The sequence below is a fragment of the Hyaloscypha bicolor genome (assembly GCF_002865645.1).
Source record: "Hyaloscypha bicolor E unplaced genomic scaffold K444scaffold_182, whole genome shotgun sequence".
NCBI classification, from domain to species: Eukaryota; Fungi; Ascomycota; class Leotiomycetes; order Helotiales; family Hyaloscyphaceae; genus Hyaloscypha; species Hyaloscypha bicolor.
In genome coordinates, this window is record NW_020194684.1 from 2,110,437 (window position 1) to 2,136,900 (window position 26,464).

Genomic DNA, 26,464 nt, shown 5'->3' on the forward strand with positions numbered 1-26,464 from the left:
GAGAGCGCGATTATGATGCAAAATTCCTGTGGCGCTAGTGTGGCATTAGGCGAGCACAAAGTCAATAGAGCGCAAGGCTGAGATGAGAGCCTTGCTGGCCGAGTGAACAAAACCAAAATCGAGGGCGCCTTTGCTCGGCACGATAACATCAATGGATTCATCATTCACAAAAATGCTGAATCAGAGCAATAAGAAGAAGAAGAAGAAGAAGAAGAAGAAGAAGAAGAAGAAGAAGAAGAAGAAGAAGAAGAAGAAGAAGAAGAAGAAGAAGAAGAAGAGTAAGACCGCCGAAGAGGAGTCGGCCTCGACTCCATCGATGAGCGCTGCAGTGCCCGCCACTGCTTCAGCAACCGCACATACCGAAACCGAGCGCATTCTCGACGCCATCGGATCGAACGATGAGATGACAGACTCGAGAGAAGATGCTGTCGATGACGAGCCGGATGGCGGGCGGGCGATGAAGCCGTACAATCCATTCCCGTCCAACCCCTACGGGATTTTATCCTCGGAGGTCTCCTCTGAGCGTGTCGCCCATCGCGCCACTCTCGGAGATTCGCAGCCAGTTAGACGACCTTCTGCAGAGCTGGAACCAAAGAAGAAGAAAGATGCACCTCCCGAGAAAGAGGCCAGTCCTCACACAGCAACGAAGCGGTCTACTCGGATCTCTGCTCCTGTACAGACTGGTTCGAAGCGTACAGCAAGAAGCGCAGGCGAAAGTTACCAGCACGCCACGCCCACACAGTCGGAGACAGCAGTCAGCGCTGGGAATTCCGCTGCAGGTGCAGTGGTGCAAGCTACGACCACTTCGGCCGCGCCTGAATACGAGGAGGACACTGTGGAATCGATCCTTGCGCGGTCCGAGGAACGAGCTATGGCAGAGATGAAGACACTGGAGGAGGTGAAGACCCTGGAAGAGTTGCAGGCCTTGGTCACTGCCGCCACCGAGGCCCCACCTATCGAAACGGCCGACCAGGGGACGATGGCCGTCGACTACGACTTGACTGCGGAGGTGCACGAGCTTCGAGAGAAGTTGATACAGCAGGCAAAGGAATTGAGGGGGATCAAATCGAGGCACGGCGAGGCGATGAAGAAGAAGGAGCAAGAGCTCAAGAGTGTTTACGAGGGGCAGTTTGAAGCAAGAGAAGCCAAACTCACGCAAATCAAGAACGAGCTTGCCTCTGGTGCGAAGAGGGAGAAGGATCTCGAGAAACAGAACAAGGAGCTCGAGAAAGAGAAGTCCAATGCCGAACAGCGATTCCAATCGGAACAAAGGTCAGGCAAAGAGCTCAGCGACCAGCTGTACGGGGCACACGAGAAGAACAACGAACTCATCGATGAACGAAATGATCTAAATGATCAGATTCTCCAAATTTGTGCGGAACTGGCCGAGTACAAGTCACACTTTCAACGTCGACAGGCCAATCCGACTGCTCCGCCCGCTCTCGATACCGAGAAGATGCAGACACTGGAGCGCCGTCTGGACTTGGCCAGGGACATCATCAAAGATATGAGAGAAGAGAAGGAGGAGATGCAGCGTCAACTTGACGAGGCCAGGGCCGCACCTGAGAAGCTCAAGACTCAACTTAGAAATGAGCACGAGAGCAATCGGCGACTCCGTGAACAGATAGCCCGTGGTGGCGACTCTGGCAAGCAACACCACGGCGGCGGCATGGGGGGCGGCATGGGGGGCGACTGGGGAGGCCGCTGGAGAGGCGGCGGGGGGGTTGGCAATGGGGGAGACGGCTTCGCAAACTGGTGCTAGCCCCTTCGAATGCAATTAGCGTCTCGACACTTTTCGTGATCTGGGCTTGACCTACAGCGTATCATCGCACGGATCTATGAATCCCAGCACTCTACGTGCATAACTCCCACGTTACGGTACCCAGAGTACAGCCCGCTCGAGGCTTACACATACAATGTGTGCGGCTTCAACGTCCGATCCACCAAGAGTGGCAGAGAGTCATGAACTTTGGTCTTGGAGGAGTGGGGTTGAGAGGATGAGTCGATAATAAAACCTCCTTTCGAAACCATCCTGATTCCTAATAAATGTGACAACTTGTTCGCACGTGAATGTTTGGGAATGTATGTATATGTGGAAGAGTTTGGATACTGCGGTTTTCGATATGTTGAGGTGAAGCTTGAGAGAGGTGAGGTTAAGAAAAGGTTTCATCTTAGCGCGGGCACGATTATCACCGATTAGTCATGCGGTCTGGTAAAATCCTGTTTGTGGAATGCACTCGAGTTGACCTTACTTTATTAATAAATACTACTAGATTCTTATGAATAAGCATGCAGTTGAATATTTGGAATCTTTATTTTTGTCTCTAATGGAAGCCACCGCTCGTCAAGACCAAGCACGGCCACACGTCGGTCTTTAGCCTCCAACCATAACGTATGCAAACCGGCACCCATACCCAGTCTACGGCGAAACCACCGCCACGCGCACGCCTCTGAACGTGAAAGGCAGTTGTAGCTACGTCGTTGCAATTCACTTCGATCGACGGCGTTTGGGGATCCGTGGTTTTTGGACGCATCTTGAGGACTTCGATTTCGCTGTTTTCTGGAGACTGGTGTCTTGATAGCCTTCCCTTGCTTGGCGGGACCAAGAAAATGAAGAGTAGCCCTTGCTCCCTCCTGGGCACTTTGTGAACACAAATGCTATTAAATCACAGAGAAGAGTCGAATCACGAGGTTCAAATCACGGATTCTAAAACAGGGCAAAGTAGAACACGAAAAATTGTTCTATTCAATTATAGGCACTTGGCCGGATATTGCTCATGGCAGTCACTTTCTAGAAGGTAGAGAACGGCGTCTCATGTGTACAAGGCAAATAGATGGTCAGGCCATAATGCAAGCGAGTGCTTCCTAGTCCATAAAGGATAGATCACAAGGACCTCTTCTCTCAAGGAGGGCGGATTTCGACTCACTGCGCATGGCTTCCTCGGATACCCCGGAGAAAGGATTTCAATCGGTCGCGTTACACAGCATACCGGCACCCTACCGAACAGCGATTTCGGATATTTCTGCCGAAAAGGCCGACACCTCCTCATCTCTCTGCACTCTATTTCATGCCCGCCTTGGTATAATGCCAATTTCTCTTTTGAGGATTGCTTAATTTAACCCTATCCATCATTGTTAGGTATACAAGAACGTGCTGTCAACTGGCAATCCATGATGAAGGGCTTCAAAAGCTTCAAAAAGGCAAGGGCCGCTGTCAAGAGTACCCTGGCCAAATTGCGTCTGGCCAAGAAGGCTGCGAACGAGAGCGAGCCCGGTCGATCACTCAACGTTCACACTGAAACCTCCAGTCAAGCTTCACACAAGCTGCCTCCAGCTCATGACCAGCAGCATCAATTCGAGTGTCCTGGTATAAGTAGTGATGCAGCGGATGGAGCCCCTCCTTCGACATCAAACTTGAAATTAACGTCTGAAGCAGCGAACTTACCGACAACGGCTTCGACACAAGAGGAAACGCCGCCTCCTGAACCTAAGCAAGCGCCGCCTACAGAGCCTCTCAGCAACTCAGCCTTGGACTCCGCTAATGAGCAGCCCCCTATACCCCAGGGGCAGGACAAAAAGAAGCCAGCGATTGTCGTAGGAATACTTTGGAAAAAAGCAGCAGATAAGCTAGACCCCAAGGATCGATAGGGGTTAGATGCCATACCAGCAAAGTCGGGCTCCAAGCTATCTGTTACTGGTGACAGTCTAACCGCCGAAGATGTGAGCAGTATTGTTTCGAGGGCCAACAGGTTGAAGGAAGAAGACACGAAGTGGACACCGGCAGGTTTCTCTTTCAATTCACCCCAGCTTTCGTTAACTGCTGGTTCTAGGTTATCAATAATATTGTCAGTGGAGCGTTGAAATCCAAGTCTCTCGGCGATGCTGTGGTGAAGTTTGACATTTTCAGGCTATGCAGCCCTGGGATGGTCAGTCGTATCTTTCGGCCTAGAAGTTGCCGCAAATGCCAAAGACGCCCGTAAATTCATTATAGTGAGTTCCCAAGCCATCACACATATTATGACAAGATACGCACGGTACGAAATCTTGTACACAGGGCCGCCGACAGATGAAGAGTTTGAGGATCTCATTACGGACGTTTATGAGGCGATCCTGTTCTATTCGATTGAAATAAACGACTATCTGAAACAATGCGCAGAAGGTACGTTCTGCTTTGGGTGACGCCTACTTTATTGAGTAATTCTGGGCGACTCAGAGCGTGCTGGACGAGCAGTCCTGAGTCTTGATGGACGCACCATTTCGGACATAAAGAAGACCATCGATTCTGCAGATGAAAGGGCTCAATATTCGGTAGGATCATTTAATTCATATACATACTTCGAAACTCACACATATATATTAACCATTCCTTACCAGCTGAAAACTGTCGAAGGCAAATGTGACCAGGAAAGCTTGGCCCAGATTTTGCAGAAGATTGATAGCGGTATAAATCCTGTCTATCACCTCACAAAACGTTTGCTTCGCATACTGAGGTAAGAGACTAGCTAATCCTTAAGAAATTTCAGATGGTGATTGCTACTCTTACAGTGAAGATAATTCCATGACCCTTGGCTGGCTCCCCGGCAACGAAAGTGGAGACCAAAATCATATTGACATCCAGAACAAGATCTCGCATCTTCAAAACCCGGGAGAATGGTTGAGGAAACTGGACAAGTTCAAGGAATGGCGGAATTCCAAAGTTTCCTGTGGCATTTGGCTGAAAGGAGCGCTTGAACAGGTAAAACTGTACTAACTTCTACTGTGATTGTTCACATTACTCATCTTTATGGCAAAACGAAACCAGGAGCATTCGCGTACTACTACTGTTCTGGCACGAACACAAGTACGAAGTCAAACCGCATTCTCGGGAGTTTCCTACGGCAATTGGCATCCACTACTGACGGTTTAGAGATCTTGAAGAAGTGGACGGAGAAGTACGATAAACATGAACTCACTAACCAACACATTGGATCTCTACTCTCTGAGATGATCAAGCTTAACAGCAGCGGCGCTCAGACTACAATCATCATCGACGCGCCAGACGAGATCGACAGCTCAAGCTTTTCTGAAGTGGTAGAAGTGCTTGAAACCCCTATAAATGGAGGTTTCGGCCTTGTGAAGGTTTCCCTTTCAAGCATACAAGATTACTATATTGAGTCAGCTCTGAGTTCTTGGGCCAGGATCGGGGTCAATGGGGAACTGACCGCACCGGATATGCAGGCTTACATCGACATTGAAGTTCACAAGAAGCTACTTCACGTGCACATCGATGACGAATCCGTCCGTGAGGTTCTCGAAAAGGATGTGAATCAGTTTCTCAAAGAACAAGCAAGGGGAATGTAGGTACCGCACGTTTTATGGCCTCTTTCTATCTAGCGCCGTTCAATACGCAGCATGCAGGTTATTCCATTATATTCTTTTCTTTTTTTTTCTTTTCGCGGGAGCCTGATTCAACGTCAGTCCAAATGTGGGGTCGACAACGAGGTGGAGTTCTGAGGGAGTGAATCACGTGATCAATATCGTGCTTCTACCTCAGAGGATTGCGTCGAACTCTCGAATCTTTTTAAAACAGAATCTGGACGACATCTTCATGTCCTCCAACTGCAGCAACTTGGAGCGCATTATCACGGGTCTTGCCAATATATTGGAAAATTTACACTCAGAATCAACTTTATTACTCAGACTTAAATACACACAACTTCTAGAGATGACGATAGAGATACAGCGTACTTAGAGAGTGATCTGATAAGTCTGTCCGGCTACTGTATTAAAGGGCGTAGTGTATGCCGCGCCGTTGACTTTGAAGCTGATGCCACCTGCAACCCCCAAGGCTAAAGTCCCCCCTCGACTGGACTTGATCGTGGCACTAGAGAACGCATTGTTACTCCATGCCACGTCGACGGCGAAGCCGCCTCGTGCTACCAACCCCGTGACGCTTCCGGTCGGAAGCGTTGTAGTCGGAAGCGACGGCGCAAGATGGACAACACCTGCGTGGCTTTGAAGTAGCATCTCACAAACGGCGCCTACAATGCCGAGATTGCCGTCAATCTGGAACACTCCACCGTTGAGGTCGAACAGGTTAGACGAGATGTAGTTTGTAAGGAGATTGGTGATGGAACTGGCAGCAAGATCGCCTTGGAATAAACGGGCGTAAATAGCGACCGCCCAGACTCGCGACCATCCCATGTTACCGCCGCCAGAGCTTAAGCGGTGGTTGAGGGAACCGAGCGCAGCGTTAGCAAGTGTCTGGTTCAGGAGGGGACTGATTTGTGCTCCGGGGTACACGGCGAGGAGATGCGAAAGGTGGCGATGCCCTGGCTCATTTTCCGTGAACTCTTTCGACCACTCAAGGATGTAACCTGTTGTGCCGATGTTTGGAGGTTCGATCTTGGAGAGATATTGTTGGGCTTTTGCCACTCCGGCCGTGCTACCTGTCGCCTGAGAGAGTTCGATGAAGCCTTTAAAGAGTTCGTACAGGACCTGGCGATCATGGGCAGTGCCTTGATCGATCCCAACCACTGAGCCGTTGCTGGGGTATCCATTCGGCACGAGGTATGCATTCTCTGGGGATGCTCCGTAGCTCGTGACATAATAGCCGCGGTCGTTGAGAATGAGGAAGTCGTAGAAGAATGACAGCGAGTCGCTCAAAATTGGTAGTGCAATGTTGGTGGCGAAAGTATTGTTTCCAGAGAATCGGTAATGCTCAATCAGATGGAGACTGACCCAAGCTCCTCCCATGGTGTTCGCAGACCAGTATGTATTAGAGTCAACTGGTGCACAGTCTCCCCAGATATCAGCATTGTGATGGCATACCCAGCCGTTTGCTCCATACATGGATTTCGCAACACCCTGACCACGCGTCTGCATGCTCTTCATGAAATCGAACAGTGGTAGATGAGTCTCGGGAAGGTTTGTTACTTCTGCTGGCCAGTAGTTCATCTCGAGGTTGATGTTGAGCGTGTACTTAGAGCTCCAAGAAGGATAGAATTGATCGTTCCAAACACCCTGGAGATTAGCGGGCAAACTTCCAGGTCTCGACGAAGATATCAGTGCGAATCTGCCATAGTTGTACAAGAGAGTAAGGAGTTCGGGATCTGTTGAGAGGTGGTTATTCTTCTTCCAATTGGCCACGCGTGCACGCGTTTCAACTTCTCCATTGCTCCCAGAATTGCCCAAGTCAAGCACTACACGGCTTGCCAAGGCGCTGTAGTCGGTGATGGCTTGTTGGTAGAAGGAGTTCCATCCAGCAGTTACGGCTGCGTTGAGCTTGTTGTCAATGACAGCTTCCCAAGTGGCTGGCGAAGAATATCTGAAAGCTCCCTCTCCATCGAAGTATACCTGGACATCTGTAGCCCCATTCACGACGAGCGAGGTGCCATCCGAGCTTGCAGTTACGGTTCCTATGGTTGTGTTAGATATGCTTTATTCTTTATTTTCATATTTGGTAGTCGGTAAGATTGCCTCTAACTCACCTGTCTGCGTCACAAGCTTTAGCTTAGCAGTGAATTCCAAAGTTTTGTCCAACGTCCCGCCTCCTCTTAGCGTGATCGTGCGAGTGGAAGCATTTGCATTGACGGACCTTAGCGCCTGACCACGAGTAAAAGAAAGAGTAAAATTCAAGCTGCCTGTGGAGTTCGCTTGATACCTGAATCCCAGAGCGTCCATGGGGTTGTTTGCAATTGCTTGTCGTGTATATTGTACGCTCCCAATGCTGTAGGTTACGGTATTTACGCTGGTAAGAAGGTCAAGGGATCGGTTGTAGTTTTGGGCCAGAGAAGCGTTATGGCCAAAGTCGACGAACATGGTGCTTGCCGGTTGAAAGCATTGCTCCCAAGTCGGATTACCTGTCATGTTAGAATTCCATAAATTATCAGCGGCCTTAAGGTCTCCTCCCTCGAGCGTCTTTACGACGGTAGGAAATGCCGGGAGTGCAGTTGAGCTAACGCGGTCTCGGAAACCTCCGCTCCAGAAAGAGTCCTCGTTGAGCGCAATTTGCTCCTTGGAAATCGATCCATAGACGTTGGCACCCAGCCGTCCGTTTCCGATAGGCAATCCTTCATTGAAGATACCGGCTGGTGTCTTGTACCACAGTAGTGTGGAAGCAAAAGTCTTGGCCGAGGCATATTCGACAAAACAAAGAAGGAGCAGTGATGCCGCTGCTGCTGCTCGCAAAAAGATTCTTGCATCCATTTCGAAAAGAGAGCTGCTGAGAGTATCTCACCCGCAACGTGCAAAGCGCAAACGTGGAAGATTTCGAGCTCTTTATATCAGAAATAGGCTAAGATTACTAGGTCAAAAATTATCATTTCCGTGCCGCCTGGTGAATCCCCTGAAAGCACGCGGCTCACAAACTGCGGGGGACTAGCTCCCCTTCATTGACTACTCCATGGAAGAATGGCCACACTCCACAGTAGCAAACCATTTCATTTCGGAGAAATGACCGCATAGAACATCGTCAATGCGGATCAAAGAGCAGTTGCCGAGCAGTTGCCGGCAGCCAACAATTACTCGTAAAGGGACTAAGAGGGTACAGAGCTAGGGAAGTGTCGGGTATCTCCACCACTATCAATCCTGGAACTGTTACCCGAAAAGCTTAAGCGAACCTACCCGACATTCCCCTAGATCGTCGTGAAAAACTAAAACGACTCCCCTGTGACGGCAGGATCGAGGCAATGGCCAGGGCTCAAAGATCCAAGAATCTCGTGTATTAAAAATACTAAGCTAAAGAGAAGAAGGAGAGAGAGAGGGAGAAAGAAGAAGAAAAGCTAGCTTGACAGGTAAAACCAGCTAAGTAATAGCTAACCCCACGTGACCCCAGCTAGTACCGTCACACCCCCTACCCCTCCCCTGCCCGGGTGTGACGGCGGGATCAATGCAATGGTCGAAGGCTCAAAGTTCAAAGAATCTCATGTATTAGAAAATACTAAGCTATAGAACAAAGTAGGGAGGATGCCTTGACCTTTAGTATTATTCCGTCCAAGCAATTCTGGCTTAGCTTCGTTTTATACCTATTTCCGATATCCTGTCCTTGGCAGATTATGCCCTTACGCCAGCCGTTACATTTACCCCCCCCCCCCCCCAAAGAGAAGTCTAAATACCCTCATTTAGGGAATTATTTAGCCATAGTACAGAAAAGAAAAAAAAGAGGAAATAATAGCCATTAACCCCATTCTGTCTAATTCCTATAGCTTACTTATAATTAAAGTATAGTCTTGACTTCGCCAGAATAACCCAGTTCCTAGTATATTCCGGCTAGTCCTTAGTATCTATTACTCGTATTATGCCTATACCCATATTAATAATATAGTCTGGAAGTATTATATAGGCTATAGCTAATATTAGGACTATTATTATCAGGCAGTCTTTGAATAGGAGTAGTAGATTAAGTCTATCTATTAATATAGGCTTTAATATAATAGCTTGCTTGCCTTTTTTCTTAGTTAGGGTAGTAATATTTGGCTTAATTATACTATTTCTAAGCTACTTAATTAACTTCTGGGTCTTCTTAAGCTTAATATATATATTCTTAAGTTATCTCTCTATAATAGAGACTTATATATTAAGGGCGGCTATTTGAACTACTTTATTATTAAATTCCTGGGCCTTGAGCTATATGGTTTTAGTCTTATAAGAGCTTTTAAGAGGTTTTCCGACTTCCTAAACGGTATTATATACTAATTTATTAATATTTATAGGATATTACTTCTTTAATTTAGTCTTTAGGATTATTTACTAGCTCTTGGTTTTAGACTAGTACTTTATATAATAACTACTACTTAGTATTATATGTCTTCTAGTTATAATAGGTATTTTAATACTAGTTTAGTTATCTTTATTATAGTTAAAGTTTCCTTTATTATTAGAAGTCTTTCCGTTCTTAATCTTTTTATTATTAGAATTCTTACTATTATCTAATACCTTATATTTCTTAAATAAGCTAGCCTTATTCTTTTTAATCTTTTTAGTATTTGGCTTTATAAGATTAATAAGGAAGTTCTTATTAATATTATCTATTTCGCCTATTAGATTATTAGACTTATTATTACTAGTAACTAAAACCTCTATTTTATTATTCTTAGAATATTTTACTAAGATATTTTTTATAGTAATTTCAGATATATTCTTAAGAGTAATATAGGCTATATTTTATATATTAATCTATTTTTGGGTAAGAGAATTACTATTTTCGTCTATAAAAGTAGTTTAGCTAGTAGTTATATTAATAATAATAATAGCTACTAAACTTAAGATATTATTACTATTATTTAAGTTATTTAGGATCTAGTAAATAGCCTTATTTAGTCCGGCTATAAATAATATATTACCGGGATTTCTTATTTATTTTGTTTTTATTAATAGTTCTATTAAGGCAGTAATAGTAATATAAATAGTTAAGATTATAAAGATTAAAATAATTAGAAAGGTTTCCCTCGATTTTTAATAATATTTCGAACTAATATAGATAAGTATTTATCTTTAGCTTAGCTTTAAGAATTTACTTTTTTTTTTATAATTTGCCTAGATAGTAAAATATAATCTAGTATAATAAAGGAAAGTATTTTACCCAGATTTCTAGAAAAGAAAATAAGTACTAATATAATAAAATAAAGGAAATATACTAGGATTTAGATAAAACCCGGAAAATGTCTAGGTTTTTCTTCTTTTTCTCTAGTTATAAAGGCCTTATTATTAAGGTTTATTATTATCTGAATAGTTTTTATTAAACTTATTCTTTTTAGTATATTAAATTCATTTATTTAGCTAGATAAGAGATTTTGCTTTACTAGAGTTCTACTCTTGAAATTTATATAATTTAAATACTAAGTTCTTAAAGTTTAATATAAAATACTATTTATTATTTATATTTTATTTTTTCTATTTAACTTTATAATAAAGCTTACTATAAAATACCTTAAAAGAAAGAATCTTTTCGACTTTCTATTTGAGTTTACTATTAACTTTAGTAAATTAGGCTCTTTATTAATCTAGCTAGATAGTAAATTAATAGAATTCTTATAAAGTCTATTTATATAAAAAATTAGCTAAATCCTATATAATAGAAGAAGATCTAATTAATATAAATAACCGACTATTTTATTAATCTTAAATAGTCTAGTAAGGAAATAATCTAATTTATTAGATAAATAGTTCGTTTTCTATATCTTTTTAATTATATAAATTATATTTTCTAGACTAAAGTCTAGTTCTTGCTATTTCTTATTAGCTTACTTAGCTTAATACTCCTAAGCTATTACTATATATTCTCGGGTATAATTAATAGTAGTATTAATTCTCTTAGCCTATTATTATACTTCTTTCTAATTAAGTTTCTTTTTTAGTATTTTGAATTCTATTATTAGTAGTATCTAGTTAAAGTTTAGCCTGGGTTTATATTTATAGTTAATTATTAAGGGAAATAAGCCAGTTAATTTATATAGGCAGGCGGTACCTATAGTATTAAGTACTAGAAGTAAATCTGCCTAATTATTCTAGAAGTAATTAATAAAGAAGCAAAGTTAGATATTAATAATCTAGTTAATAATTTCTGTTTATTTATTAGTTTGGGTATATTCTATAATTAAGAGCTTTAGCTTAGTTCTAATTAATCTTAATAGTTTATTTATAAAATTTAAAATAAACTAGGGTCTTTAGTTACTTATAATAATAAGAAAAGAATCTCGGAATTACTAGATATAGTAGTAAAACAGGCTAGTAGTAGTTCTAGCTATAGTATTTTTAGTTATTAATAGGCTTATATATTATTTAAATAATTAATTAACTATAATAAATATATTATTATATTCTTTACTTATAGAACCAGAAATATAGAAGTCTATAAATAAATTGTCTTATATTCTTAAGAAAACTAGTAATAAATATAATAGGCCTAGTATTTTATTTCTTAGCTTATAAGATCTTTAATATTTATAGTAATTTATTATAAAGTAATTAATATCTATAGAGAGAATAAGCTACTAGTAAAGTTTCCGAATTAGAATTTTTGTCTTATTTTAACCGGGATATATAATAGTTATTATATTATGAATTTATTACAGGAGCCTAGTTTATAGATTATTATATTTATCTAATATAATAAGCCTTTTATTATAAAGTATATAGCTATTTAATATTTCCTATAAATCCGTATTCTTCCGGGCTTTCCTATATTTATTTTTTAGGGCTAAATATATCTAATTAGTTTATAGAACTTTAATTATAATAAATAGCTTATTTATTTCTTTTATTTTAGTAGAAATATAAGCTATATCTATTACTTTAGTAAAAGCGAGAATTAGATCTAATAGGATAACTTATTAAGTTCTTTTAGCTTCTTTAGCCTATTTCTAGATTAGTATAAGCTTGTCTTTTCGGAATAAAATATTAGTAATAATATTATCTTTATCTAGCTAATAAGTAATCTAGTAATAGAATTCTAATAGGAAACCTATTTATTAGATTTATTATTTATTTAAGAGCCTCTTAGTACTAAAATACTTGAGAGCTTTATAATTAGTAATAATTAGAAAATTAGGTAAGCTAATTAGTTCTATCTACTATTTCCGAAGCTCTTAGATAATAGCAAGAAGTTCCTTATTATAAACTTTATAATAGCTTTTAGTTTCTTAAAGAGCTTTAAAATAAAACGAGACCGGGTACTATTATTTATTCTCTAAGCTTTTTTAAAAAAATATACTTATAGTAACTAGGTTTAAATAGTTAGTTTCTAGACAAGTTTCCCTATTATATTTAAAATAGAGAAATATAGGAATAGAGAAAAGCAGATCTTTAAGTTAATTAAAAATATCTAGCTAGGTTTTATTAAGTATAAACTTTAGTAAAGTATTCTTTTTAGTTAGATAATTTAGAGAGCAGGAAATATATTTATAGGCTTAGATAAACCTATAATAGAAGTTATAGAAGCCTAAAAATAACTATATTTCCCTTTTTATTATAGGTTAGTACTAGTTTCAAATAATAGAGGTTTTAGTAAAGTTTACTTATATACCTTAATTCGAAATAATAAATCCTAAAAATATTATCTTAGAAACTTTAAATTCGTATTTATAAATATTAACTTATAATCCGGTATTCTAAAGCTTCTATAGAACTATTCTAATATACTATTAATACTTTTTTTTATTTTTAGAGAAAATTAATATATTATTAATATAGGCCGAGTAAAAGTCGTCTAAATAATTTATTAGGATAATATTAATATATTACTAGAAAATTACTAGACTATTATAGAGTTTAAATAATAGAATTACTAGTTTAAAGAATTTATATCTTGTCCTAAAAGCTGCCTATACTATAAAAGCTAGTTTTATACGAATTTAGTTAAAAGTATATTAAATATCTAATTTAGTAAATACTAATAATTTGGCTAATTAGTTAAAAGTCTTAGTAATAAGTAATAAAAAATAGTAATTCTTTTTTATTATAGTATTTAGCTATTAATAATTAATATAAAATTATAGGCTACTATTTTTCTTTTTAATAAATAAGACTAGTAATAAGAAAAGAAATTCGGACGGCTTAATAAAACTCTTTTTTAGGTTCTTAGTAAGATACTCTTTTATTTTTTCGAGTTTACTAGAGTTTATTTTATAAAAATAGGCTATTTTTATTAAGGGATCTAGTTTATTAAAACGGAGCTTATAATTAAAGAATTAAGATTAAAGAAGCTTATCTGCTACTTTTTTAGAGAATGCCCTAGCTATATTATATAGTTATATAGGGAGAAATACCCGGAGTTCTTAAAGTTCTTTAGAATTAAAAAATAATATATTATTAAAAGTATTAGATTCATTTATATTCAGGAAATATATTAGGTTACTAGTTTAAATATAGTATCCGGTAGGCTATAGTATTAGTTATCTAATTATTATAGGTAATAGTAAATATCTCTTTAGTTTATAATCCTATTTCTTAAGTATATAATTAATTTTATTAATAGTAACTAATTTAATTAAATTACTAGGATCTTTAATACTTAATTAGAAAGTAGCTACTTTAATAAAATAGCAGAAATAATCTAGTAACTTAACTATTTCAAGAGTATTAAGATCTAGCTCTTTCTTTCTTATTTAGTATTTGGCTTTTCTTATAAGAAGATCTCGTAAAAAAATAAGAAATATATCCTTTTATTTCTCGAGTCTAGTTTTACTAATTTCTTTTAGGATTCTAGTTAAAGTATCTTTAGAATAGTTATTTTTTAATATTTCTTATTAAAATATCGGATTTTCTAAATAAGGTCTAGCTAATTTATCTTATAATTCTCTAGCTAATAAAGTTAATTCTATTAATAGTTTAATAGAATATTATATTTTACTAGCTATTTCCTTTCTAGAATTATATTATAAGAGCTAAGATTAGTAATAAGCAGATATTATTAAGTTTAGGAATACTAATTAATAGCTAGATTTATAGTAGCTAGATATTAAATAGCTTTATTAGGTTATTTATTAAAATTTTATAAGAAAATAGGGGTTTTAAGTTTATATAAGGGCATTTATAATACTTTTATTAAAAAGTAAATATATTTTTAGTTAATTAGAATATATATATTTATTTTAGTATTTATTAAGTATTAGAAAGTTATAGTTTTGCCTTTCTAGTATATTTAATAATTAATAAGGAACTAGTTCCTACTAATTAGCTAAATGAGATCTATAAGTTCTTAGTAATATTCTTACTTTAGGAAAGCCACTTCTATATTTAGAACTAGACTTTTCCCGATTTATTAATATTATATTTCTTATTAGATAGTAAATAAGAATTAGTATTCTTATTATTTATTCCTAAATTATTAGCTTTTTCTAAATAATTCTCTTTAATAAATATAATTTTATTAAAGTCAGGACAGATACTTTTTATATATCTAGGCTTTTTATAGCTATAATAATAAAAACCCTCTGGCTAGTTTAGTTTCTTCTTAAATTCTTAATAGATTACCTCTTTTAGCTATAAGAATACCGGCTATTAAGGTTAATCTATTAGATATAAGATTATTATAGTTTCTTAGATCCCGGTAGGCTTTCTAGCCCAAAATAGTATTTAATAATAAGTGATTTCTACTAGTTATTTCTTCTAGAATTACTAATTTTTAATTAAAAGAAATCTCTTTTCTTTTTCTATATATTACTTAATAAGGTCTCTAGAAGTAGTAAACTTCTTATTACCCAAGCTCTTAAATAACTCGAGATTTATTTTATTTATTAAATTATTATATTAGTTATTTAGTAATTTCCCTAGTTTTATTATTAAGTAAGTAAACTCTATCTAGAATACCGGAAATAGCTTATTTCTTTATCTCAGGTACTAGTATACCTCTTTTATTTCTTAGTATTTTATCTCTTTACTTTTACTATAAGCTTACTAGAAGATCTTAAAGATCTATTTAATAGTTAAGATCTATCTAACTAATTCAGGTTCTAATTAATTATAAATAAAGTTATAGGTATCTCTAGTAACTAGTTATATTATATAAGTAATTTTTAGTAATTTACTATTAAATTTAGAGAAGTTCTATATTAGTTTATTTCTTATATTAAATATCTAATTATTAATCTAGTAATTATCCTTATTTATAAATAGGGCGAGATTCTTAATTCTAATAAGCTATAATTAATTACTATAAACTAAAAGCAGGAAAGAGCCTTAGTATTAGTCCTTAAATAATTCTCCTAACAGGAATTTATAGTATTTCTAAATATCTATTTATTTGGATTTCTATTTTATTACTTCTTTTTATACTAGTTTTTTCCTTATATAAAGTTAACTAGTAATTACCTCTAGCTTATTAACTTTCTTAGTAAGTTAATTAATATATAAGTGAAATTTCTAATAGTATTCTGTTTATTTATTAGTTATAAGATAATATTTATTAATAAGATTATCCCGTATAAGTAATTTTTATTAGACCTTATTTATTTTCGAAGTATTTATACTAATTTTGAGTTTTAAGTTAGCTAGCTATTTCTTAATATCTTTTTCTGAAATAATATTATAATAGCTTTTCTAATAATATAGGTTTATAATATTAAAGTTCGGCTTTTCTATTTTATTATATTAGGGCCTTTTATCTAATATATTTATAGTAGTAATATTTGGCTCCGGATTATTTATAATAGCTTTAGAAAGAATATTAGCTATAAAGATAAGTACTAAGTAAGTTCTTTTTATTTAATATTAGTAAACTATAACTAATTATTATCTTATCTAGTTTTAAGTTAGTAGACTAAAACTAACTATTATCTTTTCTTATTTTAAATTAGTTAACTACTACTAATTCTTTTTATACTAGGGAAAGGGGCCGGTTCTTTTACTCTTATTAGTATTAAGGGAATATTATTTACTCTAGTTAAGGATTAGGCTCCGAGATTAACCGGGTTATAAAAAATAATATCTTTCTTCTTTTATATTAGTAGAAAACCAATTACTAGGAGAGGAATATTATCTATTCTAGTTAAGGATCAGGCTTTGAGATTAACTAGATTATAAAGAATATTATACTTCTAGTTAAGCTCTCTAGTTCTTTATAGTTTAAAAAGATTATTAAATATTAAAAGCAGTATTCTGTCTTTACTTTCTAAGAATAAATACGGGTTCTTTACTAGTAATATTATATTGCCTTTATAGGCCAAGTCAAGTAAGCTTAGTATTATATAATAGCAGGATTAATATAATAGTTAAAGGCTTAAAGTTTAAAGAATCTTATATATTAGAAAATACTAAGCTATAGAATAAAGTAGAGAGAATGCCTTAACCTTTAGTATTATTCCGTCCAAATAATTCCGGCTTAGCTTTATTTTATACCTGTTTCCAATATCCTGTTCTTGGCAGATTATGCCCTTATACTAGCCGTTATACCGGGTATTAATTAGGGCAAGGGTATTAAACGATTTGTAATAAGCTACCTAAGCTCTTTAAAAATCTTAAGTTAGATTTTTAATATAAGTATAAGCTAGTATATTATAAATCTTATATTATAATTATATGCTTTATAACTTATAATAAAAAGATTTCTTAAAATAGAATTTTAATTTAAGTAAGTTTATATACTAATTAATTAGGTTCTAGTTTTTGAACCCTATAAGGCCTTATAAATTAGGGGCTTATAAGGCTCTTATATTTGGTTTTAGGGACTTTTATACTAAATTTCTAGGCTTTCTTAAGCTTACCTTTAGGCTATAAAATATGAAATTTTTAATTTCTTTAATATAAAGAGTTATTACTAATCCAAATTTTTATAAAAGTTTATATTTAAATAGCGCTTATTAGTGCTATAAGGAAATAAAACAAGTATTAAATTATATGAATTTCTTATAAAATTAAATTAAATTAAATTAAAGAAAAAGCCAGAGTTTTAGTGTTCCTGTTCAAGCGCCTCTACTTTGGGTTAACCTTAGTAGCTAGTTTACTCCCAATCGACACCCATAATCCTGGTAATCGACACCCCTAATCGACACCCGGGGGGTGGAGAGGGTCGTTTTAGTTTTTCCCAGATCGTCCGCGCATGACAGCCTGTGGGGAGGCGGGGTAGCGGGGTAATGGGGGAGGTGGTAGGGTCAAAGCTCATTGGAGCGTCTGGTGCGTAGCGCGCGTATGAGGGGCTGAGGGTTATAAAAGACTTAAAAGTTTACGTTCGCCCCGACAATCCGCTCCGCTCTTGAAAACTTCACGCTACTCGTATCCTCTCGTACCCCCTCTCACCCTCACGTTAAGGCTCAAGCATGCAACAACACGAGCTACCCGCATCCTAGAATCCGGGGTCTTCATCCAAACGAAGCGCCCTCGCAATCAGCAGGGGAAGCTCGGCATACCCAAGGAAAAGAGCCGTCACCGCCTGCCAAGTCTGCCGTGCCCGGCGGACCAAGTGTGACCAGAAGAAGCCTTCTTGTTCATTTTGCGAGAGCATTGGAGCAGAGTGTACTTCAGCCCCCGCTGCCTTGTCCACCTTTGATCCGGCAAGCCTCGCCATTATCGAACGACTGGATAGTGTGGAACGGAAATTCGATTCGGTTCCACAAGCGTCGGATCCGGCGAACGGTAAGTTAGCTGCTAAAGGCCTAGCTTTCCATCTCGAAAGACTACTCATCAATCGGCCGGTGTTTCACCACCGACATCATGGTACGTGGTAACGTGGCTAATGCTACGGTCTTCTGCCCGAAGTGCGTGTATCCTACTTGCCGCGGGTCAGCTCCCGTTTACATCTTGTCTTTTGCCAACAGATTGGAAGGGGGCAGTCGAAGCTACCATTGAGGCGCTTCTTTTCTGGCGCTTGATATGGAAGGAGCCAAAATTATTGCGGATCTGTTGCAACATTTACTTTCGAATGCTCACGAGAAACAATGACCACGTCCGAGAATAATGTTTGGAATTGCTATGTGCATCCTCAGTCAAGCATCGCCGGTTCTGAATAAAGAATTAATGTGTCACCTTCTCCACCATCCAGCTCTCTGTCCATCTCCAGCAATGCTTGCGCGTCTGCTGGAATTGGAACAACGCCACAAGAGACAGAATTGGCATTGGGTTTCCCACGTTGGCCCCGTTATCAAACAACAATTTCTTATTGCCCTGCACAGCGATGATCCTCAAACTGCGCGAGTAAGCCGCCCACTGCTCCATATCGACTTTTCTCCATCCGTTGTCACCGGCACTATCCTCGTTGATGAAGACAGCTTCTTTGGGTAGAAGAAGATGTTGTCGTTGAAGTCAGTGAATGGCTGTGAAGCTCGCTTGGAGATGATACTGGATTACTGGCAGCCGCAGAGGAGATGAATGGCGACAGCAAAGAAGCAGCAAATGAGTTGCGTGTAATGCATGGCTGTGGTATACTATTGAAGCTTTGGGGCGGATGATCTAACGTTCTAGGAATGATATTTCCAACTATGTTGAGTATTTTAAGGCTTGGCCATCAAGCAGGCAGGACATAGCCTCTCTATACTGTACTAATTGGCATATAAGATAATAGCAGTAATATAAGATGCTAGTTCTATATGATATGGTTTCAATTGCCACTTGACTAGAATTCATATAAGATATTATCTTAACGGACACAGTAACACCCTATTAAAACCCCGCGAAAATAAAGCTATTCCCACGTCTGCCACCTATTATTCCCTTCTCTAGACCCCTAAAACTCCAAATTTCGGGGCCAAATCAGTCTATATTTATATTCTCCGTATTATCCTCCTCGTCCTTATTGTCTTCGAACTCGATATCATCATCAGAGTCAATCAAATCGTCCGTAGCTTCCCTAGTATTAGTGGCTATATTCTCCTCCTGTTCTATGTCCATATTATCTAATAAGCCCATTTTCAACCTCCTTCCATATAACGTACGTATCACCTATCTCTTGAACAGAGCTGTGGATAGAGAATGGCAATAGAGGAAGCTGAGAATCGAATTGGGAAGGCTGTCAACGTTGTGCAGACTGGGAGTCTTAAAAGTGCTAGGTCTGTAAAGAGGGAAGAATTAGCAACGCTTAATTAAAGAACAAACAAAGATCGCTTACTGATAACTATTGATTCTGACTCTGACCAATATAAATTAGAGACATTTATACGTTAGTAGAGCTCCGAGTGGCTTTGATTGGGAGATTAAGGTGTCGATGATCTGGACATCGAGGGACGTCAGACCCCTGTAAACACCCTTCTTTCTTGGGAAGTTAAATAAGATATCATCTTATATGCCATTTAGTACAGTATTGATACCCGAGGAAAGGCAGCAGATTACTGGAACCCTCTCTACATGGTTGGCAGTGCCGCACCAAACTCGAAGGGCAGGATCGGGCTTCCCCATGGAGTACTCCACAAAGGCTCAGATATCCATAAACTCTTATACAGATCTCAGGCTAATAGGATGATGGCCTGATGGCGAAGCCGCGAAGCTTTCCTTAGTCAGTCGACTTCCAAATTGTGGCGCCCCCCCCTAAGGTGGAGTCTTGATCGACATGCGGAGTGTCGGCAAGAATTCAGGGGCGGACAACCCCTGCACGTAAGGTTTACCCTACCGGTAGTGCTTAGGTTTCTTCGGGATATGGACTGAGTGGACTCGTCTATCAGAAGTCCCAAAATCCACAACCACGGGAAGATGCATGTGCCACTAACCTTAGGCTCCATCAACTCCGATGCCGTGGCGACGCTCGGCAAGATCCCATTTTCGCACCAATGGCAGTCGATTCGCCAAAGCTTTTAAAAAAAGCCCCCCAAATGGTGGCTCGCTGGAGAGCCCAAGAGTCCAAGATATGAACCTTTTCATCTAGTATGATATTGCGAAAGTAACAGGATGCCAAGAGCCAGGCTCGGCAACGATACCTGAGGTATCAATACCGGTATTAATACCCCCTGGTATGACTTAGTATTGGTAGGATCGAGCCGTATTGATCTAGTATTGATTCTAAGCGAGAAATTTGCTAAGTACCTTATATAGTAAATTTATATGTAGAGGTACTTTTCTTTGCGAGAGGGGTCAGACAGCTAATAAGGGGTGAGGAATACTAAAAAAGTGGACTTTTTAAAGTCCTTAAAAAATTGTAAAAATATCTAAAACTATTAAAGCAACGTTTCTAATTATAACGTTGTACTTACCTTTTTTAATTAAAGGTAATAAGTATAATAAGAATTATAGTTCAAGGGGTTAGACAGGGGGGTCCTCGATTCTGGTATCGATAGTATTGATACCTTATGATTCTGGTATTAATACGGATCAATAACCGAAATTCGGTATCATTGCCGAGCCTGACTGATTGGTGAGAAGCCCATACCAACACCAATTACGAGTAGTGCTTTAAGTCCGCATCCAGAGCAAAGTCATATCCAGGATCCTTATCCCAATCTGCCGCGTAACCGGTGGTATCCAAATCCTCCTTCTTCTTTTTATTTAGGCTTTGCGAACGGCAAGTGGTCAAATGAATCGCCGCTCCGCCTGGCCGGATAACTTTGCACTCCCAGCAGAAATGGGTGTTGCACACGTTCGGCGGCTTTCCTTCGGGGCACCTGAAGTGGGAACACCCCCCTTTTCGCTCAATCATGTTGCCACAACCGGCCTTTGGACACTTCTTCGTCGTTCTCGCCACCGTAGCCTTCGTAGCTTTCGCTGCTTCCGCTTTGCGTTGAGTCTCTTGTCTTTTTTTGGAGAACGCAAATGCGTGAATTGCTGCTTGCTTCTTCTGCGCTTTGGTCCGTCGCTCGAGGTCGTCAATGGTCCGGAGATGGGAGCAGAGCTCAATCTCGCTTGGGCATATAAAGCAATGTCGTTTCTTGCACATGACACATTTCCACTCTGGTTTTGTTTCTGGAAGGACATGAGTTTGTGCCGGGTAGACGTACCGGGAGGGAAAACTTACTGCCTGGTCCATGAATCTGTCCCTTGCCACAAGTGCACCAGCGAAAGTTTTCGTGCTTAGAAAGAGCCTCGTTGGCGAGCTTCATACTATAGCTAGAACATTGTTAGCAGCTGAGCTCAGATAGAAGAGTGAAGGAACTCGAACATTCTGAAAACCTCCGGAGACACCAGAAGTCGAATGTCTCCCTTCGATATAGGATTTCGGCACTCTGAATCCGGGCAGACAAGGTCTTGTAAAGTGCCTCCACGAATGGCAGACTCAAATCCCGTCGTTAGACATCCATTGCATGCGTTTCTGTTGTGCTTGCAAGCCGCCGACGGTGGTTTGTAGGCGATAGCTATGTCCTCAGGATATGGTGCATCATCGGAACATACGACGCATTCGTACACCCGACATTGTTGAACGAACGAGAGAAATGTTCTAGCATTGGGATCAAAACCCAGCATCTTGGAGAGTGATAGCGTGCTACGTACCTCAACAGCTTGGCCGGGTCTTTCTCCAAGGTGAAGTTGGTTGAAGCTCTGGGGTTGAGTTTTCCTCTCACAATATCGATGTCAACCCTCAAGATTCGCCTACAGTCTTGAACTTGGCAAGTATGCTTCCCCTTTACAACATCAAATACAAAGGTCTGTTCGCACCTGGCGCATACCACCGGCTCATGTTCGGGGGTGTCGGAAGGCTGTAGCTGAGAATGTCCGGCTGAGCAGGTGGTCGCTTCCCGCCAAAATGCTGATCTCCAAATCCTGTCCCCGTTTCCCTCCGCTTGCTGACAGACAACGCACCTTTGAACACGCACAACGGATTCCTGAAAGAACAAATTGATCTTCCAGCAGACTTTCCAGTATTCGAAGTGGCGGTCATCCATTGTCGCAAATCCAGTGTTCGAGAGAGAACGGACCAGGAGGAGCCTCTAATGAAGGGCAGTTTACACTCGACAGGAGCCAGCCGAATCTGCCTCGATCGATTGAGACACATTTCTGGCTCTCATGCATGACACGTCACGAAAAATCAATTCTTGAATGTGCCCGGTGCCCACGCCTTTCATGCACATTGCAAGCCACAATCCTACAGCCTCGTTGTCAGGAATTGTTATCTCCAAGTCCTGACCTCCCTCAGACAGACACTTTATTCCTTCTGGTTTGTTTCCATCCCTTTCGCACCTAACAAATTGACCTGGCAACATGTCGGACTGGAAGGATGCTGCAATTGTGGCCCAGCGCGATATTCTCTTCGCCGAGGAGGTCAACGTCAACATTGACGCTGCAGACGGCGTCATATTCGAACTGAACAATTTCAAGACGACCGAGACGGTCCGGGGTCTAAAGATGGCGATTGCAGCTAAGTTAAACAATGCCGCCGAATGGGAGTCGCTCGCGGTTGCATATGTTGATGTAGAGATGACTGACTGTAAGTATTTGCCGGCGTGAATAGGATCGGTGCTAACATCCAGCAGTGAATGCGACCCTTGCGTCTTATGGAGTTCAAGATGTGAGTGTACTTCCGCTGTTCTGAGCGCTCACTCACAGATACTGCCAAACAGACCGACATCCTGTTCTTTGCCAGACTTGTGTCCCCCCAGGACCCAAAATCGGCTACCAATCCCCCAGCATACTCGGAGAAGATACTCAACAATGTACTATTCAACAGCCTTAAAGGTCAAACTTTGACTCTGCATCAAGTATCTCTATCCTCTACCGTAGCTGAATTGAAGCAAAGATTGGGCCGCGAGAAGTCCATCAACATGTCAGAACTGAGACTAATATGCTGCGGGAAGCAATGGGACGATAGTAAATTTCCCACCCAAAGACACGGGATTTGATGCTGACCTACGATAGACAGGACACTTCTTAGCTACGACCTCCAAGAGGTGAGTCTCTGTAGTTCACATTTTTGGGATTGGGGACTGAGAGTATCCAGAACAGTACAATTCAACTTGTTGCCAGGCTCCGTGGAGGTCAATGAGAAACTGCGGCTTGGCTGCGGGCAGGAATTTATGGATAGCAAACAGGTTACTCATTATGAATTTGATAAATTTACGGTCCATCTTCTCCACTGCCCAGACCTGCGTGATCATGGGGAAAGAGGATCTCGTTTCTGAGCCCGCAAGACTCACTGATTTTCCATCATAGAGAGAAAGGAGCATGACTCACTGGGTTTATCCCGGAGAACGCAGACAACTGATAGGCTTGCAACCCGCATGCTGTGTCACCCGAACATGTCCTATCAACCACGACGTCCAGTACAGAAGGGCAACATCAGGCTGTGTTAGCGCCGTGGCGTTTGCCAGCTAGCTCAAAGATAGTTCAGAGCCCCGACCAGGCAGACTTCAAGACCGCATCTGGTCTTGGAAGTGCCTTGGCAGCCTCACCGCCAGTAATGGTACGTGGTTCGTCATGTGTCAATACCCCGCTGGATGTGCAGTTCTTAGGCACCCATCTGCGAGACGAAGCTCTCACACACTCTTTCCTCTAATTCACCACACACGATTTTCTGTTCATTTTTGTCGTACTGATGGGTCTCTTTGGGGCCAGAAAAGTCAAATTACAGGAGCTCGAAAACGATCTGCACAATTCTCAGGCCGAAAATCGCGGACTTCAACAAGAGCCCGCCGAATACAAGCCGAAGCGTAAGAAGAACAGCATCTTCGGTAGTTTTATAAAGCCCACACACAGAACTAGCCCAGTGGGACCTGTTGCGGCAGAAACTCTGTTCAGCCAGCCATTACCCGTTCCGAATCGCTCGGAACCACACAATCTTGCCATCAGGAGCCTGCCGGCATCGAGTCCTTCAGACAGGCCGGATCTCACGCTTCAAATCACGAATCTCAGCAATGAACTCCGAAGGGCTCAGCTTGATATACGAGGGAAGCAGGCTAAGATTACCAAGCTCGAGCAAAAGATAAACGAAGAATACGAAAGGCCAACTCGGGAGGGGGCTTTCTGGGGACTGGGTCACTACCTACAAGAGCCACGGAACTCCTCGCCAGTGTTACAGCGAAGGCTAGTAGAGCCGCCACCTCAAGAATCGCAAGAACAATTCCAAAGCCTCCAGCGAGAGAACGACACGCTCAAGAGACAGTTGCAGGAGCAACATGGAGTCTTTGAGCGTGAGAAGTGGATGGAGGTTGAGAGGGCGAGGAAGGAAGCTGCGAATGGTGACAAGCAGCACCAGGAGGAACTCGAATGCATGCGTGCAGAATTTAACGATAGAACAAACAAATTGAAAGTTGAGATATCAAGCGTGCAAGCTAAAGCCGAGGTTGATCGCCGAGCTTACCGTCGCGAATCAGATGCACAACTTAGGGCAGTACACCAACAGAAGGATAGGTATATCGCTGATATAATGGAGAGGCACCAGACGGAGCTACAACAACAACGTCAAGCATCCGAAGCCACTGCCGCCCAACGCGAGGACCGTATAGCAGAGCTAGAGCGAGAGATCCAAGAGAAAACAGCCAGAATTGCAGACACCAGGCTCGTTCTAGATCGGACAAGAAACGCGGAAAGGCAACGAGCAATAAGAGCGGCAGAGGAACTTGCAGAACGAGATCGGAGATTTGAGTTCATACAACAGGAATGTGCGAGGATGGCTGCTGGGGGGAGGTAGTGAGATGGTCATGATCGGTTCTGAAGTTTGACATTGATATGGTGGGAAATGGCATCAAGTTGCTGCTGGATCGGGTGAACATCTGGGAAGATGCCCGTATGGGAGGTAGTGGCAGAGTCATCGCGAAAATGACAAACAAATTTTCAACACAAATTCAAAAACGATTTGCCAGACAAAATCGTGATCCCGATTGGCTTGTTGATAGGCTTCCACCTGAGCCATCTGTACCATTTTACGCCACGGCCCGGCGGCGCTCGAGAACATGTCATGTCTGAGAACACAGCCTCGATTTATATATTCCCTAGTCTTAGCTAAGTATACGAAGCTCTTTACTTAATTAGGAAATATAATCTGGCGCAATTTGTATAATTCTGATATAAGTAATGCTCGAGCCAGTAGCTGAACCATAGTATCGCTTAAGTTGAACCATATTATCAGTAGCGAGAATACCCTTGTATTTTCCATAATATGGTTCAACTTCCCTCACCAAAAACCACACTGTGTCTACTAGCTTTAATGATACATAGACACCAGTCCTCGTTCACACCCTCCATCCAACCCCGGCCTCCTTCCAACGGCCCGCCAGGCATACTCCTAGCATATGCTTAACCTTTACTACTAAGAAGCACATAAGTAAGTTAGAGTACATCTTGCTTTACTATTACTCAAGCATATACTCGGCATATGGAACCCACATACTTAGCATATGCTTTATCTTTATTACTAAGAAGCATATAACCAAGCTAGAATATATCCTGCTTTACTATTACTCAAGCATATGCTCGGTATATGGAACCCATATACCGAATATGTGCTTTTCCCTTATTACCAAGAAGTATATAAGTAAGTTAGAATATATCTTGCAACACTATTATTATCGCTCTAGCATATGCTCGGTATATAGAATCCATATACTAAGCATATACTTAACTTTTACTACTAAGAAATATATGAGTAAGTTAGAATATATTTTGCCTTACTATTGCCATTGCTCTAGTATATGCTTGGTATATGGAACCCATATACTAAGCATATGCTAGCCCTAACCCGTAGGGCCTTTACGCTTTAATATATCCCAATACGGGGGGCTCTCACGGCCCCCCAACCCCCCGGACTAACCCGGACCCTAACCCCTGACCCTAGCCCCTGACCCTAAGCCCCCTCGCAAGCTCGGGACTAACCCGAACCTTCCTAGCCCGCATAAGGAAAGCATATATAGAGTATATATAGAGCATATGCAGAGCATATGCCTAAAATAATTGTCACAAAACCTATTCATTTGCTCGGCTAGCTGTCTCGCTTCCTTAAGCGATACTATGGTTCAGCTAAATAAACGAGCATATGCAGAGTTTGATAATATGGTTCAACTTAAGCGATACTATGGTTCAACTAAAACCCCGTAATGCTCAAAATAAGAAACCAAATCCACGACACCTGACGTCTGCGTATGCTCCATCACGTGTGCCCATTACACATATCCTCTTTATTAATTATTTTATAGAGAATTAA

The 26,464-nt window shown here is 40.2% G+C and overlaps 7 protein-coding genes across 7 annotated transcripts; 5 read left to right on the forward strand and 2 right to left on the reverse strand.

Moving 5' to 3' along the window:
* Window positions 1–172: 172 nt before the first annotated feature.
* K444DRAFT_636593 (uncharacterized protein) lies at window positions 173–1,762 on the forward strand (the record flags this gene model as incomplete). Its single annotated transcript, XM_024884014.1, has 1 exon — window positions 173–1,762. One exon carries the CDS (start codon window positions 173–175, stop codon window positions 1,760–1,762), a length of 1,590 nt encoding a protein of 529 aa, XP_024728174.1.
* A 1,309-nt stretch (window positions 1,763–3,071) lies between these two features.
* K444DRAFT_228370 (uncharacterized protein) lies at window positions 3,072–3,858 on the forward strand. The gene is made up of 2 exons (XM_024871203.1): window positions 3,072–3,780; window positions 3,831–3,858. The coding sequence occupies exon 1, from the start codon at window positions 3,172–3,174 to the stop codon at window positions 3,646–3,648; it is 477 nt and encodes a 158-aa protein (XP_024728175.1). The 5' UTR covers window positions 3,072–3,171; the 3' UTR covers window positions 3,649–3,780; window positions 3,831–3,858.
* Window positions 3,859–4,867, forward strand: K444DRAFT_228371 (uncharacterized protein). Its single transcript, XM_024871204.1, has 4 exons — window positions 3,859–4,159; window positions 4,229–4,308; window positions 4,375–4,490; window positions 4,546–4,867. The coding sequence occupies exons 1-4, from the start codon at window positions 4,018–4,020 to the stop codon at window positions 4,748–4,750; spliced, it is 543 nt and encodes a 180-aa protein (XP_024728176.1). The 5' UTR covers window positions 3,859–4,017; the 3' UTR covers window positions 4,751–4,867.
* A 788-nt stretch (window positions 4,868–5,655) lies between these two features.
* K444DRAFT_601557 (glycoside hydrolase family 95 protein) lies at window positions 5,656–8,187 on the reverse strand (the record flags this gene model as incomplete). Its single annotated transcript, XM_024878688.1, has 2 exons — window positions 5,656–7,397; window positions 7,470–8,187. 2 exons carry the CDS (start codon window positions 8,185–8,187, stop codon window positions 5,728–5,730), a joined length of 2,388 nt encoding a protein of 795 aa, XP_024728177.1. The 3' UTR covers window positions 5,656–5,727.
* A 12,452-nt stretch (window positions 8,188–20,639) lies between these two features.
* K444DRAFT_228400 (uncharacterized protein) lies at window positions 20,640–22,372 on the reverse strand. Its single transcript, XM_024871205.1, has 4 exons — window positions 21,823–22,372; window positions 21,494–21,769; window positions 21,350–21,441; window positions 20,640–21,297 (listed from the first exon to the last, which is right to left on the reverse strand). Exons 1-4 carry the CDS (start codon window positions 22,212–22,214, stop codon window positions 20,777–20,779), a joined length of 1,281 nt encoding a protein of 426 aa, XP_024728178.1. The 5' UTR covers window positions 22,215–22,372; the 3' UTR covers window positions 20,640–20,776.
* On the forward strand, window positions 22,129–23,420 carry K444DRAFT_620403 (uncharacterized protein). Its single transcript, XM_024881702.1, has 5 exons — window positions 22,129–22,756; window positions 22,803–22,837; window positions 22,890–23,136; window positions 23,185–23,216; window positions 23,267–23,420. Exons 1-5 carry the CDS (start codon window positions 22,531–22,533, stop codon window positions 23,309–23,311), a joined length of 585 nt encoding a protein of 194 aa, XP_024728179.1. The 5' UTR covers window positions 22,129–22,530; the 3' UTR covers window positions 23,312–23,420.
* Window positions 23,421–23,830: 410 nt separating this feature from the next.
* On the forward strand, window positions 23,831–25,299 carry K444DRAFT_620404 (uncharacterized protein). The gene has a single exon (XM_024881703.1). The coding sequence runs from the start codon at window positions 23,861–23,863 to the stop codon at window positions 24,953–24,955; it is 1,095 nt and encodes a 364-aa protein (XP_024728180.1). The 5' UTR covers window positions 23,831–23,860; the 3' UTR covers window positions 24,956–25,299.
* Window positions 25,300–26,464: the final 1,165 nt, after the last annotated feature.